Source organism: Nannospalax galili, unplaced genomic scaffold (genome assembly GCF_000622305.1).
Source record: "Nannospalax galili isolate Female #2095 unplaced genomic scaffold, S.galili_v1.0 scaffold125, whole genome shotgun sequence".
In the NCBI taxonomy this organism is placed as follows: Eukaryota; Metazoa; Chordata; class Mammalia; order Rodentia; family Spalacidae; genus Nannospalax; species Nannospalax galili.
The window spans coordinates 2,547,689-2,566,724 of record NW_008354705.1 but is presented as its reverse complement, the minus strand read 5'-3'; the positions used below and the strand labels follow the sequence as shown (position 1 = coordinate 2,566,724).

Here is a 19,036-nt window from a genome sequence, read left to right as displayed (position 1 = left end):
GGGGGTGTATGTGTTTGCGGGGGTGTGGCGTATATGTCTGGGGAGGGGTGTATATGTCCTAAGAAATCTAAAAGTAGATTTCTTATTAGAAACACAATCGTAGTTGCTCTTCTTTAAGAGCACCTAGGGAATTGTCAATTGATTTTAATCTATACATGATTGGAATGATGTGGCTCCTTGCTTCTTCTCTGAAGTAGAAAACTGTTTGAAAGTCTAAGATAGCTGAGACTTCATTTCTTGTTGCAAAATAGAATTTATTTAAGTGGCAGAGTCCCAGTGGGGCCCCCTAACATGAGTGATTGCTATTACATGCAGTCTACCAAAATGAGTGGTTTCATTGCCTTTAGTGAAGGCTTCTTCAAATGTGATTTAACTTATCTCTAATGAAAATTGGGGCATAGTTTATACTTTCTGATATCTTTCTATTCCTTCTGTGGGCAATATAATTTCTTTAAATGCTTCCTCTACATTTATAAATTATAGAATAATGACTGTAACCAGCAATCGCTGAATATGTTTTTCTGAATACTCAGACTTGTGCAGAACAGCTGCATTTTATTTCCTATATTTTAATTTAATTCATTTTCATTTTTAATGTGTCAGAAGTCATTGTTAAGGTTTATTCTGATACAGTGGTTTTGGTCTCCGACTAACAGTACCATAGCTAGACTGTTAGTTCTATATCAGAAGATGTGCTCTGTGTTTACACGCATTGTTTGAAAGCCTCATAATGAAACAAAAATAATTTTTCTGATTTTTCCAAGGATGAAACTGAACCTTAGACTCAAGTAAATCGTTCACAGTCTATACTGTTGGGTAACTGGGCCTTAGATTCAAATGCAGATACATCTGATGCCAAAACCTGAGGTTTTATTTTGACCTGAGGTCAGAATTAAGTGTGTGTATATATGTGTTACCTCTTACTGTCTAGTCTTCCTAGGCTCAAATAGACAGAAACTGTGACCAAGCATTTTCCTAACTAATCCATATCAGAACATATACTGAAAGTGCCCTAGACCATAGAGCTAAAGTTGATGTATCATTTAGTGATTTTCCTTTCTTTGACTTCTGGCAGAAGCTCTCATTAGAATCAGGGCCAATTGTTTCCTCTAATGATGAGGCAGGGTAGCCTGAGGCTATCCTGGGAAAGGCAAGTTTATTTATCATCGTTTTCTTTGTTCTATGGATAATATCCAGCATGCAGCTCTGACTGGCCCCATGAGGAGAGATATGCTAATTCTTCCACTGTACAAGGAGAAACATTGTACAATATTCAGCTATTCCCTAATGTTATGAATGCAATTTTTAAGCAATTATAAAAGAATATGCATATTTATTAAAACTCATTCCTACACCAAAAAAACCCTCACTGAACAGATTTCATTGCAATGAAATATAGTGAACAGTAGAAATAGGATGTTTTAAAGGTGTTCGGAACCTTCGTAAATTGGAAATCTGTGACAAAATATAATAGTTCACAACAGAAAACAGTGAATGTGCCACTTAACAACAGAATTTAAATATTCAGAGTAAAACCAATAGTCAAGTACCCTGCCAGGCTGTTAGAAACTGAAGGTGAGAGCCCATTAGTTCAATGAGATAGGAATTTTCCAGAAAGAGTAAAGGTTATTTCTGAAGAAAATATAGACAGTGCCTACATATTTTTAAAAAAAATTATTGAGCTTTTGTGCATTTGCTACAACAGTCCTCAATCAAATTTAGAAACCCCCCTCCTCATCCGTGACCCCCACCAGACTGCATGTGTTCCACCATACATGCTAAGTCCTATCCAGCCAAGCATTTGTACCCAGATGTCCTTCAGTACAAATTCCCTCACAGGAGTCTAGCCAGCCTATCTAGAGACCGTTGGTAAGGCCTACTCTCCCTCATCCAGTAGTGATCAGTCTCCAATACCTATGTTTTAAAACAACAGAGAAGAATCAGCAGTGCTTCTCACCTTGGCTTTGCCTGGCTTCTTACTTTCTCCCTTGGCTCTTCACCAGGTTTCTCGCCAATACCACTTTCAGAGGTGTCAGTGGGTCCATCAAAGTGAAAGGTTCCACCATCATCAGCTCAGAGAACAACTTTTTCATCTGGAACCTGCAGCATGACCCGATGGGAAAACCAATGTGGACTCGCTTGGGCAGCTGGCAAGGGGGGAAGATTGTCATGGACTATGGAATATGGCCAGAGCAAGCCCAGAGGCACAAAACCCACTTCCAGCATGCAAATAAGCTACACTTGAGAGTGGTGACCTTGATTGAACACCCATTTGTCTTCACAAGAGAAGTAGATGAAGAAGGCCTATGTCCTGCTGGCCAACTCTGTCTGGACCCTATGACTAATGACTCTTCCATATTGGACAGCCTGTTTAGTAGTCTCCATAGCAATAATGATACAGTGCCAATCCAGTTCAAGAAGTGTTGCTATGGGTATTGCATTGATCTACTGGAACAGCTAGCAGAGGACATGAACTTTGACTTTGACCTTTATGTTGTGGGGGATGGAAAGTATGGAGCCTGGAAGAATGGCCACTGGACTGGGCTAGTGGGTGATCTCCTGAGTGGGACTGCCCACATGGCAGTCACTTCCTTCAGCATCAATACTGCACGAAGCCAGGTGATAGATTTCACCAGTCCTTTCTTCTCAACCAGCTTGGGCATCTTAGTGAGAACTCGAGACACAGCAGCTCCCATTGGAGCCTTCATGTGGCCCCTCCACTGGACCATGTGGCTGGGGATTTTTGTGGCTCTGCACATCACTGCCATCTTTCTCACACTGTATGAATGGAAGAGTCCCTTTGGTATGACTCCTAAAGGGAGGAATAGAAGCAAAGTCTTCTCCTTCTCTTCGGCCTTGAATGTCTGTTATGCCCTTTTGTTTGGCAGAACAGCAGCCATCAAACCCCCAAAATGCTGGACTGGAAGATTTCTAATGAACCTTTGGGCCATTTTCTGTATGTTTTGCCTTTCCACGTATACGGCAAACTTAGCTGCTGTCATGGTAGGTGAGAAGATTTATGAAGAGCTTTCTGGAATTCATGACCCTAAGGTAATTATTTCCTTTTACTTCAGCTTTCTTTATTGCCCATTATAACTCCATGTATTGGGCCTACTGCTGTGGTATACCTATCTTCTTCATATAATTTCAAAAATAGTCTCTAAGTCAGACTGGGGAGATAATTCATGAGGACCCGAGTTTCAGCCACAGAATTCACATTAAAAGCTGGGGGGAGAGTGGGAGTGAGGGGTGACATTTGCTTGTAATCCTAGTATTGAAGAAGATCCGTATGCCTTGCTGGCCAGCAATTCCAGGCCAGTGAGAAAACTTGTATCAAAAACTAAGGCCAAGTGTGACATACCCCCTTTAATCCCAGCACTTAGAAGGCAGAGGCAGGCTGATCCCTATGAGTTCACAACCAGCCTGATCTACATAGCGGGTTCCAAACTAGCCAGAACTACACAGAAAGACCCTGTCTCAAAAATGAAACAAAAACAAACAAAAAATAAAACAAGGTACATTGTGTCTCAAGAAATGACACTCAAAATTGACCACTAGCTTCCATAGGCACATGAGCACAGGTTCATAGGCAAACACACTCTCATACACTCTCTCTCATATACACAGAAATATTCTCTCCTACAGAGAACAGTCTAAAAGATTAGACCTCCTTGAACCAAAAGGAATTTTTTGTTGTTGTTTTATTGAATGAATCTAGAGTTGGGGGCTTTCAGGGTATTTGTTTTAGAGAAAAGATTCTTTGTACAAACTTCTACTAGTGTAGCATTTCTTAGTTGTTTAACTATCTGAAAGAACAACTACCAGGGAATAGTTTTGTAGCACAGAAACAGTTTATAGCATTTCTATCCATAGAAATCCTTTAAAAACTGATCAGTTGTGTAGCAGGAATTAATGGAAATAAATAAGAGAATTCACATTTTAAAAATATTTATTATTTTTATTTTATGTGTATGAGTGTATTGCCTTCATGTGTGTGAATGCACCCATGGCATGCAATGCTGCAGAGGTCAGAAGAGGGCTTGGGATTCCCCTGGAACTGGAATTAAGGACAGTTTGAAGCTGCCATATGGGTGCTAGGAATCAAACTCGGGTCCTCTGCAAGAGCAGTCAGTGCAATCTTAACCACTGAGCCATCTCTCCAGCCCCCAGAGAATTCATATTTTAAATAGTAAACTATGTTTTAACATTTAAAAAAACCAGTAAAATGGGAAGAACTGGCATGTTATCTTAGGCACACCCCCAAGTGAACTGGTGGGAACTTCAAGAGGAACTAAACAAGAAGTACTGAACTCAGGTGTCAGATTAGCTAGGGTCAGGGTATCTTTACAGACAGGGAAGGCTGTACAGTTAGCCACCTTGGGTTAAAGAGTGCCTATAATCTCATTAGAATGCCCAAGGGCATTTAAGAAAATTGTATTTGTCTTAGATGCCTTACACATTCTTCCATAGGGGTAGAAGGAAGTGAGGAGTCCATGTACATAGGCAAAGCATGGTGATTAATCTTCCATCTTAGCCTGACTAGATTTGGAATCACCCAGGACATCATTAGGAAAGTGTTTCCAAGGAGGTTTAACTGAGGAAAGAACACCTATCCTGAATATCTTAAGCACGACAGCATGAACTGTGGCCCCAGAATTTATTCATTCTGGGGAAAAATAGGCCAGATGAGCACTAACATTCATGCCTCTCTGCTTCCTGACTGTGTACACAGGGTGACCAGCTGCTGCACACTCCTGTCACCATGGCGTCCTCAACCATGATTGACTGTTTCACCTCAAACCATGAGACAAAATAAGCCCTTCCTTTATTTGTTTGTGTCGGGTATTTGGTCACGGCAATAAAGAAAGCAACTAATGCACATTATGGCACATGAGGAAGGCTGGTCATACTTATATTCCCTCTGGATTAAAATGGGATTTCTTTTAGTGGTTGAGTAAATAGAGAATCTGGTCGACCTACTAGTAATAGATGTAGAGGGGAATTGTCAAGGGTAAAGCCATTGGAATAGGGTTCAAGGATGTAGTAAAGCCCTGATGGGGAACAAGATGCAGACTTTAAGCAGTGTTCATCTAAATGTGTAGGAAATAGCTGGTAGAAATAGGAAACAGCTCTTGCTGAATGGTCAAACCCAGAACACACCATGATCAAAGAAGCTTGTGCTAAGTTAAGTCTTTCAAATCATCATGCCTTTTCTGGTGCCACTCCAGTTTCAAGGTATTGATTCATTCACTACAGTTTTTTTGTTGTTATTGTTGTTGTTAAAAATTTTAAATTCACTTCATAAAACATTATAAAATGGAACATTTGTCAACTACTTTTAGCAACTGATAGAGTGACCAACAGCAGCATCAGAAAATTCTTACAGACAGTTGTCCATATGTGACTGTAAACCTCCCGATGACTGACACCACAAGAAAGGATTCAGATAACAATGCCTCACTGACTAGGCAAGGAACTCCGTTGCTTCTTAATGAACACCCAGGGCTTTATGTTGTGAGCAGGAATTCAGTGAAAGCAAATAAGTTCTTTGAAATAAAGAAATGCATCATCCCAAAAGAGAGGTTTGGGGGATGCAGCAGTATTCACACTCTGCGGCAGTGTCAGCATCTGCCATTTATCCTTTTCCCAGCAGCCCTGTAGATCTCTTGAAGATTCACAGTCTTGATGATAGAGTTACAGAGATTTTGTGCAAGAATCTTGGCATTGTGACTTCCAAATTACAAACTGGAATAGAAGCCATTCAGCCCAATGTAGTACAAAAATAACTTAATATAGGCCTGCTGTGCAGATTCCAGACTATTATCTTATGTAAAAGGCTCAACACAAGACTGACTAGAGTTTCATTCAGCAGAAGTAGGATGGCCAAAATTAAGTCATGGATGCTGTGCATGAAAAACTGGAAACAGTGGCTATTCATGAGATTTAAAAGGAAATTAGATACATAAACCATGCACAGCAGAATAAGTTTTAAGTGAAAAGTAGTTATGGGGCTGAGGCAATGACTCAGTCAGTAAAGTGCTTGCTGTGCAAGCATGAGTATCCGAGTTTGAATCCCCAGCACCCATATAAAAAGCCAGGCATGGCTGCTTGTGTTTGTAAGACCAACACTGCAGGTGGGGACAAGAAAATCCCTGAGACTTGCTGGCCAGCCATCTAGACAAGCAAGTGAGCTCCAGGTTCAGTAAGAGATCTTACTAAAAAATAGGATGGCGAGCAACTGAGGACTATATCTGATGCTGCCCTCTGGCCTCCACATGCACACACACACACACACACACACACACACACACTACACACATACAGGCACACACATAGAACACACAAGAAATGGTCTTTTCATCCGAAATACCACCAAAATATTAGAAAAATAACCTAGCCCACAAGAAAGATGCCTCCTAAACTGTACAGAATCCCCTTTGCTTTACAGCAGCTGAGTTCTTAATGGCACAGAACAAGCCTAATATAAAACATGATCAATCTGAGATAATGGATTTATTTCCAATGAAGGTTCATAAAAATGTATCCGTGCTAATGTTGTTTCAACGTCTAAAATCTCTCATGGGGATTTTTATCTATACAGATACTCAGAGTGTTTTGCCAGGCCAAGTATTTGGTGTCCGTACTTGGCACTTGGACTTTTGGAGAATAATGTTGGTAACAGAATTTCATTAAAACATATGGTATAATGTAAACTGCATTATTTATCCACAGAAAGGTAAAATAAAAATAATTCCCAAGTCTCTTGGTCACTTAGCATTCATTCTGAAGCATAACACAGTTTTTCATGTGTGTTTCTTTCTGACCAATGTGGAATTTCTTAGGGAAAGCTTTCCTTGATTCTTACACTAGTGATGTGAAAAAACTCTTTGCTGGGCATGGTAGCTCATACCTGAAACCTCAGGACTTAGAGGCTGTGGCAGGAGGATTGGTACTTGTTCCAGACCAGCTTGAGTTATTATCGATGACTTCTTGCCAGTGATTTTGAAAGAGGACAGAGGTAGGTCAGCACCTAGCCCAACCATGCCCGGAAAACGAGGAAGCGTGTGTGTGTGTGTGTGTGTGTGTGTGTGTGTGTGTGTCTGTCTGTCTGTCTGTCTGTCTGTCTGTCTGTCTGTCTTAACTTCTAAGTTGCAGGCCAGCTAAATGGCTCAGTGGTTAAAGCTCTTATAGTGCAAACCTGGGGACCTGAGTTCCATCCTTGGAACCCACATAAAGGGAGAAGTTGTCCTCTGACCTTACCTACTCCCACGTACATATCATGGGCAAACTCACACTGACATACACAAAAACACACTAATAATATTTTTTTAATTTTTCTAAAAAGAATCTAAGCTTCTGTGATATGATATTTTCAATATTTTAAATTCTATTTCGTTCTTCAAATTTACTTTATAACATTTTAGTTCTGATGCAGAAGCTATTCTTATGTTTACAAAGAAGTTACAGATCTCTGACAGTTCTTTTGAGACATTTGGTTTTTTCTGTAAGCTAATAATCCCCCAAATCTGAATTAGAGGTGATATGTTACACAGACTCTCAGTCACATGCTAAGGATTCCCCTCTGACTCTGTCACATTTCTCTTCATATCCCTTCATCCATCTCTACAGGAGGGCTCCATTGTTCACCTAAGTGACCTAACTTCAAACAAAGGACTCCCAAGAGTTCTATATATTCTTTTTTTAAACTGCTTTTCTATTGAATACAGTATTTTGAAACATAATAATGATTTTTCATATTTCTGTATAGTTTGTATAAATTTTTTACGTGTGTGTGTGTGTGTGTCTGTGTGTGTAGCATGTATATGCACATGTAGGTGCCTTAGCCAATACATGCAAGTGTGGAGGCCCCAGGTTGACATCAGGTGTCTTTCTCTATTGCTTCCTTTTATTTTCTGAAATAGAGTCTCTTACTGAGTTTGGAGTTCACTGATTGGCTACACTGACTGGTCAGAAGACTCTAGGATCTGCCTTTCTTTGCCACCATCCTCTTGGGACTACAGATATACAGACCACCACCCCAGTTTTTATGTGCTAGAGATCTAAACTCAAGTCTTCAAGCTTGCACACCAAGCACTTTACCTACTGAGCCTTCTCCCCGGCCCCTGGGTATATATTTAATTTAATACAGTTTTTTAATATAATTCTTAAAATCATAAAAATATTTTTTTGGGATAATATACTTGAACAACAACCAAAGAAATATGGACTTAAAAAGTAAGATTTACGATGACTTGTGTTCACAGTGGGTCTACCTATAATTGAGTCCTAGCAACAGAAGTGTCTGTAACTCTGGTATGAAAGAAATAGTTCCATTTCTTCTTGGTCATCATTGTTTAGCATGCAAGCTGTGCATTCTCACAATTAATAAGACTGCTAAGAATTAAGAAGGTGAATATTTTATCACTACTTCAGAGTTGGCTTCAACCAACCATGTGAATCAGAAATAAAATTAAAAGCAATAGGCTGCATGAGACAGGCCAATTTACAATTCACTGAATGCCGCAGCTGCCAATGGAAGCTGAAAGTCGTCCTTGACCCTCCTCCCCAGCCCCACTCTGCCACCAATGGAGATCAGAGGGAAGAAATAATCTTGTTTCTGGCTGCTCCTACAGATAACCACAAAGGAGAGGGATCGGCCTGTTTTACAAATGAAACTCAAGTGGATGGCTCTATCCTCTCCTATTTTTGCCATAGCAGTTTACATTATCCTAGATGTAATACATGTGCTTCTCACAGATTCCTACCACCCTTCCTGGAAGTAAGCACAAGTGTGTGTGCTCTTGAATCATGAACATGATTTCCAAGTGATAGATTTAATAGAATGTATGTGGGAATTCATTGCCCCAACACTAAACAGGCACTGTTGGTAAGGCAGAAAATGGGCAGACAGATGGAAGCAAGTAACCATTGCTGTTCACCCAAAGTCACTTACTTTCTCCTAGAATTTTGGATAATTTCATTTTTAACCAGCAGGCTCTTATTTGGGTTTTTAGCCTAAGGTGTGGATCAGAACATTCTTAGAAGCTTCTTGCATCATCATCCGCTGTCGGGGGATATAAAACAGGATGAGAAAAAGACTTCACAAATCATGAAGTACAATGAAGTATGAGAGCTCTACCTACTTCCTAGAGCTGTAAAGGCTGGCTAAAGGGCGCAGGAGGATTCAGAATGAGCTGTTTGCTGATTTCACAGACTCCCTGTTGCTTTTTTCCCAGATTCTCACACAAACACTCCTAAAGGGAGTCTCTCTCATTTGAAAAGGAAAGAAAAGGAAAATGCCAGCTCCGTACAACAGAGACTGCCACTGTCATCGTTCAGGCTCATGATGGTTCTGCTTGAGAAAAACAATCCTGGTGCATGTCTATGTAAATATGAAAAATTAACCAGACTTGCCTCGTGAACAAAAACAAACTTGAACTAGAAATGCCTTTGCAAAGGATACTGGCATAGCCCAGTAGGAAATAAGAAACACTTACCAAAATAAGTTTTAAAAACCACCTTGATTGATCTTCATATTACAGCATAGGCTGCCCGATAAAATGTATAAATTCATATAGTACAAGCTGGCCATGAAGAAGGAAGGGTTGCCATAACTCCAAGGCAAGCAAGATTATGAGAGGGGAGTTTGAAGGAGAAGTAAAAGAAAACCACATGAAACCATTCATTCATTCTTCTGTTTAAACAGCAACTTCTGTTTCAGGCACCTTGCTACATGACTGGTAACTTAGTAATAAGCCACATAAACACTGCCCTTGCAAAACTGAATTTGCTGGGCAAGAAAAACATTCAACAAGAGAGCACATGCATAATCTAATGGTTTAAGTTGCAGTAAGTTCTTATGAGGAAAAATGCAAGATAACCTGAGAGCCCGGAAGAAGAACTGATCTGAACAGAGTCAGAAGCCACAAGGGAGGCCAAAGAGCTCCAGGAAAGGCCAGTGGGGGTGCTAGAGAAGAGTGTTTTAGGGTGATGGGGCAGTATATGGAGAAATGGCACTATTTTGAAGGCTATAGAGCTGTAAAGTAGGGCTGGCAAAGGTAGGTCACTAGAGGTAAGCCTTTGAATGTCACTCAGGGTCTAGTTCCTACCTAACTCTGTCTCCTGGTCCTCTATGGTGTGAACAGCTCCACTTCATATTTACCACCATGGATGGAGCCTCTGCCACAGGCTCCCACTGCTGTGCCTTCCCTGCTATGATAGGACTGAAATCTATCTGAATCTGTAAGCCAAAATAAATCTTTCCTTGTATATGATGGTGTCTTCCAAGTACTCTGTCACAATGATGCAAAAGTAACTAACACCAAAATCACATATTAATGTATAATATTGATATATTTAATATATAGTATAATAATATACAATTAAATATTAAGGATTTAACATAAATCTTAATCTTTAAAAAGGAATCAAGGGACCTGCTCTTCTACATGTTGAAATTTTTAATATCAATAATAATAACACAAAAGCTATTGTTCACTGACCGCTCTTCATATGTCTTGTGCTGTTGCAAATGAAGTTACTATAGGGGGATAGAGAGATGTCTCAGTGGTTAAGAGCACTGGCTGCTCTTTCAGAAAACCCAGGCTCAATTCCCAGAACCCATATCGCAGCTAATAACCATCCATTTCTCCAGTACCAGGGGATCCGATGCCCTTTTCTAACTTCCTCGGGCATTGCATGACATGGGTGCACTTACACACATGAAGGCGATACATTCATAAATGTAAAATTTTTTAATAAAATATTTTTAAATGAAGCTAATATAAAATTTGCCTGCCACCACATAAATAGTTATAAGAGCTTAAAATATCCAAGTATTTTAGCCACTGTGATCTCAGATAAATAACTTAGGAAGAAGAAAGATTTATTTTGACCAATGGTTTCAGGGATTTAGTCCATGGCAACTCAACACTGGGTCTCTGGTAAGGCAGAGCACCATGATATGAAACAGCATTTGGTGGAACAGAGCTGCTTACCTTGTAGCAGCAGAGAAACAAAGAAAGAGATAGAAAGTCCAAAGTCCCAGAATTCCCTTCAAGGTCACACCCACAATGACCTCACTTCCTTCTACCAGGCCCCATTTCTTAGAGATTCCACCACCTACCACTAGTTCCTCACCTGGGACAAGCTGTCAACACAGAAGCCCATGACTTAAAATCCAAGTCATAAGACCAGGTAATATACATTACATACTATCAGACACCTTGAATACAGAAAGCAATAGTAGTTCAAAGTCTTGTGTTGCTTGACTTTTCCTTAGTATTTGCAAAATGTCTACTTACTACAGATAGGGTACCACGAACCAAAGAAATAATTCCATCTACATCTTGCCTGAAGAACCAATGAGCTTCTTGCAGCTACTTGCTGGGGCGTGAGTGACTTAAAGACACCTACATCACTGACACCCACCCTAACCCTAACCCTAACCCTAACCCTAACCCTAACCCTAAGCATGGCTGATGGCTTGTGAAAGCTGCATCACTGGAGTTCTCTGAAGAGCTTGCAGTGACCTCCACCAGAGTCTGCTCTGCCCCAGCACTTGCCTGCTGCTTATGTAACCTTAGGGAGGGACTCAAGAACGAGTCTTACAACTTTCATAAGCTTTCTGAGTCTGATTTATTAGATTCCTTGTTCATTAGATCGTGAGCCTCTCTCCATCGCCCAGGAGGGAATTTCTCCATCCAGATTTTAATGCCAATATGAATTATATTTATTTTTAGTTATTTCACTTTTTTCTTTTTTGTTTAATTTTTATTGAAATTTGTGTATTTCAGACAAAACACCTTAATCATCTTTATGGCCCCTCCCCCATCAACACCTTCCCATAGTATCCCTCACCAGATTTCATGAATTCTGTCATTTATGTTAAGGACTATCAAGTCAAGCTAGTGTCCCCAGACATCCCTCAATGCAAGTTCATTCATTGTGGTCTAGTCAGCCTATCTAGAGTCACTAATTTAAAAAAAATCAACTCTCCCTCAACCAACAGTAACCAGCTGCCAATAGTTCTTTGACTAAGGTTGGGACCTGCTGTCCATTTCCTGCTTGAGCTTTCAGGGGTCTTGTGCATGCTAATGATGTTGCTGTAGGTTCATATGAGCAAGGTCCCAGGAGCCTGTAAGACTCCCTTTCCATGTGGTCATGCACTTCCTCCCCTGGCTTTTACAATCTTCCTGCCCCCTCTTCCACAATGGTTCCTGAGCCCTGGGTGGATGAAGTTTAAAATAGGAGCCCTGTCCAGGGACCACACTCTGCAGACATTTAGTCTCTATGCTTTGGCTATTTGTGGCCGTTGTGTTCATGGCCCTCTGTTGCATGAGGGAGCTTTGTTGATGAGAGTTGAGAGATGCATTTGTATTCTCTCTACCCCTTGTTCGCTGTGTTCCATGAGCCTTAGGTGCAGAGGTTCTATTGTAGATGTGTCACTTAAGGTTGGGCATTGCACAGACACTTATTCTCTGTGCATGACTAGTTGTGGAATTCTGTAATACTCTTTATCTTTTGTGAAAGAAGCTTCTTTGATGAGTGCTGATTGGCATCCATGTCTTGATACTACCTGGCTCCTGTGGTCCTCTCTGTCTTGAGCTTCTTCTCCCACTTTGTCTCCTTGGTTCCTTGTACATCCCTCCCTCTCCCCATACTGAGTTAAATATCCCCATTCTACAAATTTCTCCCTTGGTAACTCCTGTCTCCTTTCCTTTTACCTCCTTTGTTTCTTTCTATTTTCCTGACTGCTACAGTTACATCAGTATATATACTCACACATAAGGATTTGGTGTTAGGATCCACAAATAAGGAAGAACATAGGTCATTGTTTCTCTGAGTCTGTGTTACTCCACTTAGTATAACAGTTTCTAATTCCATCCATTTACCTGCGAATTTCATGATTTCGTCTTTCCTTACCACTGAGTAGAAATGCACATTTTCATTATCAGCTCATCAGTTGAGGGACACTTAGATTGCCTCCATTTCTTAGCTATTATGAAAAGAGCAGCAACAAGCATGGATGCACAAGTGTCTCTGCAGTAGAATGGGTATATGCCAAGGAGTGGTATAACCAGATCATGGGGTAGGTTCATTTTTAGTTTGTTAAGAGTTCTCCACACTGCTTTCCATAGTGGTTACATGAGTTTCCAATCCCACCAGCAGTGGATGAATCTTTCCCTTTCCCCACATCCTCTCCAGCATTTGATATCATTTGTTCTCTTAATCTTAGCCAGTCTGACTTGGGTAAGGTGAAATCTTAAAGTGGTGTAAATTTGCATTTCCCTAATTACTAAGGATGTTGAACACCTTTAAATGTTTTTCATCCATCTTTATTTCTTCTTTTGAGACCTCTCCGTTCAGGTCTTTAGCCCACTTTTATTTGGGTCATTTGTTCTCTTGATTCTTTGTTAAGTTTTTTACATATTCTGGATATTAAACCCCTGTCAGTTGTGTAGCTGGTGAAGATTTTCTCACACTCTGTGGGTTTTCTCTTCTCTTCCTTGATGGTTTCTTTTGCTGTACAGAAGCGTTTTAGTTTAATGAGGTCCCACTTGTTGATTGTTGGCCTTAATTCCTAAGCAACTGATATCTGATTTAAAAGTCCTTTCCTGTACCTATATATTTTAGGGTGCTGCCTAAGTTTTCTTCTAACAGTTTCAGAGTTTCAGGTTTGACATTGAGACCTTTGATCCATTTGCAGCTGACTTTTGTGGAACGTGAAAGATAATGGTCTAGTTTCATTCTTCTACATGTAGAAATCCAATTTTGCCAGCACCGTTTGTTGAAGATGCTGTTTTTTCCCCAGTGTGTGTTCTTGGCACCCTTGTCAAATATGTGATGGGTGAAATTGCATGAGCTCTTGTTTGGGTCTTCAGTTATGTTCCATTGATCTATGTGTCTGTTTTTGTGCAAGTATCATGCTGGTTTTATGACTATAGCTCTGTAATATAGTCTGTGATCTGGGATGGTAATTCCCCCAGCATTGTTCTTTGTGCTCAGGATTGCTTTGGCTATCCAGGGTCTTTTGTGATTCCATGTGAATTTTAGGATATTTTTTCCTATTCAGTGAAGTATGTCATGGGGATTTTGATTGTAATTGCATTGAATCTATATGTTGTTTTTGGTAAGACGGTCGTTTCAAAATACTAATTTTTCCAATCCATGAGCATGTGAAGTCTTTTATCTCCTGGTGTCTTCCTTAATCTCTTTCTTCAAAGATTTGAAATTTTCATTGTACAGACCCTTAATGTCTCTGGTCAAATTTATTCCCAGGTATTTTATTTTATTTTTTGAGACTATTGTTAAGTGGGAGGGTTTCCATGTACTCTTTCTCCAATTGTTTGTTATTGATATATAGAAAGGCTACTGATTTTTATTGATTAATTTTGTAAACTGCCACTTTGCTAAAAATGTTAATCATTTCTAGGAGTTTTCTGGTGGAATTTTTGGGATCCCAGGTATAATATCATATCATCTGCAAATAGAGATAATTTGACCTCTTCCTTTCCAATTAGTACTCCTTTAATTTCCTTCTTGTTTTATTGCTCTAGTAAGAGTTTCAAGCGCTATATTAAAAAGGAGTAGAGATAGTGGACAGCCTTGTCTGGTTCCTGATTTTAATGGGAATGCTTCCAGTTTTTCTCGATTCAGAATGATGTTGGCCATGGGTTTTTTGTATATAGCTTTAATTATGCTGAGGTATGTTCCCTCTAGTCCAATTCCCTCTAGGAGTTTTAACATAAATGCATATTAGATTTTATCAAAGGCTTTTTCTGTGTCTATTGAGATCACCAAGTGCTTTTTGTCTTTGGACCATTTATATGTTTTATTACATTTATTGACTTCTGTGTATTGAATCATCCCTACATCTCTAGAAGAAAGCTGCCTTGAAGATGATCATTTGGATGTGTGTCTGTATGCACTTTGCAAGTATTCTGTTGAGAATTTTTGCATCTATGCTCATTAAGGATATGGGTCTATAGTTTTCTGCTTGTGTCTTTACCTGATTTTGGTATTAGAGTGATGCTGGCTTCATAAAAGGAGTTTAGGAGTTCACCCTCTGTTTCTATCTTCTTGAATAATTTAAGTAGTATTGGATATAAATCTTCTTTAAAATTCTGGTAGAATTCCGCTGTGAATCCATCTGGGCCTGGGCATTTTCTAGTCAGGAGGTTTTGAACTACTGATTCAATTTCCTTATTTGTTATAGGTCTATTTAAGCCATTGATTTCTTCTTGGTTTAGCTTTGGTGGGTCCCATGAATTATTCATCCATTTCTTTTAGGTTTTTAAATTTAATTAAGTGTAGGTTCTATTTTTGGTCTTTTGTTTTATTTGTATTTGTTTTTATTGAATTTTTGTATATTTTATACAGAATATCTCAAACAATCTTAATCATCTTTACACCCTCCCTCCGCCACTGAAACCCATTTACTCTGTCATCCTTGTTAAAGCAGGAATGAGCATGAGTAGGGTCCCAGGAGCATATAGGACTCTGTTTCCACATGGTCATGCACCTCCTCCCTGGCTCTTATAATCTTTCTGCCCCCTCTTCCATGATGGTCCCTGAGCCCTGGCTGGGTGAAGTTTAATGTAAGAGTCCTGTCCAAGAACCAGCATTCTGCAGATTCTTAATCTCTATGTTTTGGGCATTTGTGACTTTTTGTGGTCTTGGTCCTCTGTTGCATGAGGGATCTTCATTAATGAGAATTGAGAGATTCATTGTCATCTTCATTACCCCTGTTCTATGTTCCATGTGCCTTAGGTGGAGAGGTTGCATTGTAGGTGCATTGCTTAGGCTTTGGCAATTCATAGACAATGTCTGTGTGACTAGTTATGGTACTTGGTAATAGTCTCCAACTGGTGCAAAATAAGCTGCTTTGAGGAGCGGTGACCGGGATGTTTGTCTGTAAATATAAGGATACGTCTTTTTCACATAGCAAGAAATTACATTAGTCTAGGGATGTGACAGTCTTAGGGTTTTCTCTAAGACCTATGACCTCTCTAGCCATGTGTATTTGGTTATGTTTACAGTACCACACTTGAGTTTCCTCCAACTGAGTGGGCTTTTAGTCCAATTAGGTAGCTCTTGATTGCTCCCAAGATAAAAGTGACACTACTGCACCAATGTCGTATGCTGTGTCAGTTATTTATGTGGTTATTTGGTCTTGAAGCTGGTGTTTGGGCAATCAATTGGTGTTTTTTCTTGGCATCTTCATATTGCCCTCCAGAATTATGAGAGCTAGACTTCAGGGGAAATGGTTTCATGTCAGAACCAGTTGTATTGCTCCAAATCCTGTGTCTGAAGTATGTTCTGTCTTTAGCAGTAGGTCTTACCTTCAAGTTCTGGGAGGCCATCAAGGGCTATAGCAATAGCCTATATAATTTTGGGAGTCTTTTGGCCCACCTTGGCCAACAACTCATGGAAGGTTTATCCTGTCTGGCACTGTTTCTTGTTATGGAACTTTTAGCTATACACATGGACTCATGTAGAGATATTGTATGTGTAATTTGTCAGGTTGTTGGACTAATATTATTCTTAAAGTGCTCCTTTATAATGTTCTGTAGCTTTTGGGGGTCTGTTGTGCTGTTTCCCCTTTCATCTCTGATTTTGTCTATTTGGATTTGCTCTTTCTTTCTTTCTTTTGGTTAGCTGGGTTAAGGGTCTGTCTATCTTGTTTAGCTTTTCAAACAACCGGCTCTTAGATTCATTGATTCTTTGCATTGTTTTATTTGTTTCTATTTCATTAATTTCTGATCTGATTTGTTATTTCTTCTTATCTGCTGGGTTTTGGTTTCATTTGTACTTGTGTTTGCAGAGTCTTGAGTTGCAATTTTAAATCATTTATTTGTGCTCGTCTTCATTTTTTTAATGTAGGCATTTAGAGTGGTAAACTTCCTTCTTAGGACTACTTTTAATGGGTCTCAAAGTTTTTTTTGTATTGTATTATCATTTTCCTTTAGTTCCAGGAATACTTTCATATCTTAGTTTCTTCTTTGACCCATTCATCATTCAGTAATGTGTTGTTTAATCTTTATGAGTTTGTGTAGTTATTTGTAGTTATTAGAGCTTCTTTCGGTGTTGATTTTAAACTTTATTGTGTTGTGATCTGACTGAATGTATGGCATTATCCCATTTTTTTCTATTTGAGGTTTGTTTTCTTCCCTAGTATGTGGCCAATTTTAGAGAAAATTCCAGCCCTGAATAGATGAATAGAAAATATTTTTCTTTGGTGTTTGGGTGGAATATTCAGTAGATGTCTGTTAAGCCAATCAATGTATTGTATCAATTAATTCAGATGTCTCTCTGTTCATTCTTATTTTGGTTGACCTGTCTATTGGAGATAGTTGGGTACTGAAGTCACCCACTATTATTGAGTTGGGGCTAATTTCTTCCTTAAAGTCTTGTAGTATTGTTTTTATGAAATTGGGTGCGGCAGAGTTTGGTGCATATATGTTCGTGATTGTAATATCTCCTTGGTCAATTGTTCCTTTAATTTCAAAGACCTTCTTTATCTCTTCTGATTAGTTTTAGTTTAAAGTCTATTTTGTCAGATATTAGAATTTCAATCTATACTTGTTTCTTAGTGCCACTTTCTTGGAATATTTTTCCATCCTTTAACCTTAAGGTAGTGCCTATCCTTGAAGTTGAGATGAATTTCTTGCAGACAACAAAAAGATGGATTTTGTTTCTGAATCCATTCCTCTAGCCTGTGTCTTTTGACTGGGGAGTTTAGGCCATTGATATTTAAAGTTATTATTGAAAGATGTGTATTGGTTACCCTCGTTTTAATATGTTTGCATTCGTGGCCTAATTTTGTGTTTCCACAATTATGCCTTCATTTAGTTTTTTTCTGTTGCCTCTTGTGTATAGTCCTTCCTTTCTTTGGTCCTTCGTATTGTTTTGAGTATTCTCTGAAGGGCTGGCTTGGTGGACATGAATTCTTTCAGCTTGTTCATGTTGTGGAAGATTTTTCTTTCCCCTTCAACTATAATAGACATCTTTGCTGGGTAAAGTATTCTGGGTTGGCATCTGTGTCATTTAGAACTGGAAATACTTTGGTTCAGGCTCTTCTCGTTTTCATAGTTTGTGTTGATAAGTAAGCTGTAACTCTGACGGGTTTCCTTTATATCTGACTTGTTTTTTTCTTGCAACTCTCAGTATTCTCTCATTGTTCTGTGCAGTTAGTGTTTTACTATGATGTGCTGTGGGGAGTTTCTTTTCTGTTTCAGTATATTTGGCTGTCTATGTACTTCTTGTACTTGTATGGGTATTTCTTTCCTTAATTTGGGGAAATTTTCTTTTATAATCCTGTTGAAGATCTGGTAAATAACATTTAACTTGGATTCTTCTCCTTCTTCTATGCTTATGATATGTAGATTTGGTCTTTTCATGGTGTTCCACATTTCCTGCATATTCTATTCCTGTTTGTCTAATTGTCATATTCTTTACTTGAGAGGCCCAATGCTTCAACCTTATTGTCCAATCTTGATATTCTGTTTTCCATTCATTCATTCTATTGGTGAGGCTTTCTCCTGTTGTTTCAAATTGTCTTATTCCCTGGAGCAGTACAAGGGACTGCACATGGTCAATGGGCAAGGTGTAATTTTACCAGCACACCCTGGAGGTCAAGTCAGGCACTTTCAGGCAGTCTGTAAAGGTCTGGGGCTCCTAATAGATAGCAGGGAAGCCTGATCCTGGAACAGTGGGAGGGACTGAAGAAGGTCTCAAAGCAGGGGGATGAGCACAGTTTAGCAAGCTCACCAAGGAGGCGGGGCCAGGCATGCTCTTATTTCATTTTTTATTTCATTTATTTATTTATGGTTGGTGACATGCCACAGCAAGTGCCTTTGCCCATGGAACCATCTCAGTGGTCCATATTAATTATATTTATCTGAATCTCTCTCTCTCTCTCTCTCTCTCTCTCTCTCTCTCTCTCTCTCCCTCTCTCTCTCACACACACACACACACACACACACACACAGAGAGATGGCTCAGCAGTTAAGAGTACTGGCTGTCCTTGTAGAGG

The 19,036-nt window shown here is 39.4% G+C and overlaps 1 protein-coding gene across 1 annotated transcript in view; it reads left to right on the top strand.

The window, feature by feature from the left end:
• The window catches only part of Grin3a (glutamate ionotropic receptor NMDA type subunit 3A), a 200,270-nt gene that overhangs the window by 64,279 nt on the left and 116,955 nt on the right, over positions 1-19,036 (top strand). The window contains exon 3 of the mRNA XM_008851922.2: positions 2,004-3,051. Coding sequence (XP_008850144.1) covers positions 2,004-3,051 — 1,048 coding nt within the window. The remainder of the gene's footprint in view (positions 1-2,003; positions 3,052-19,036) is intronic.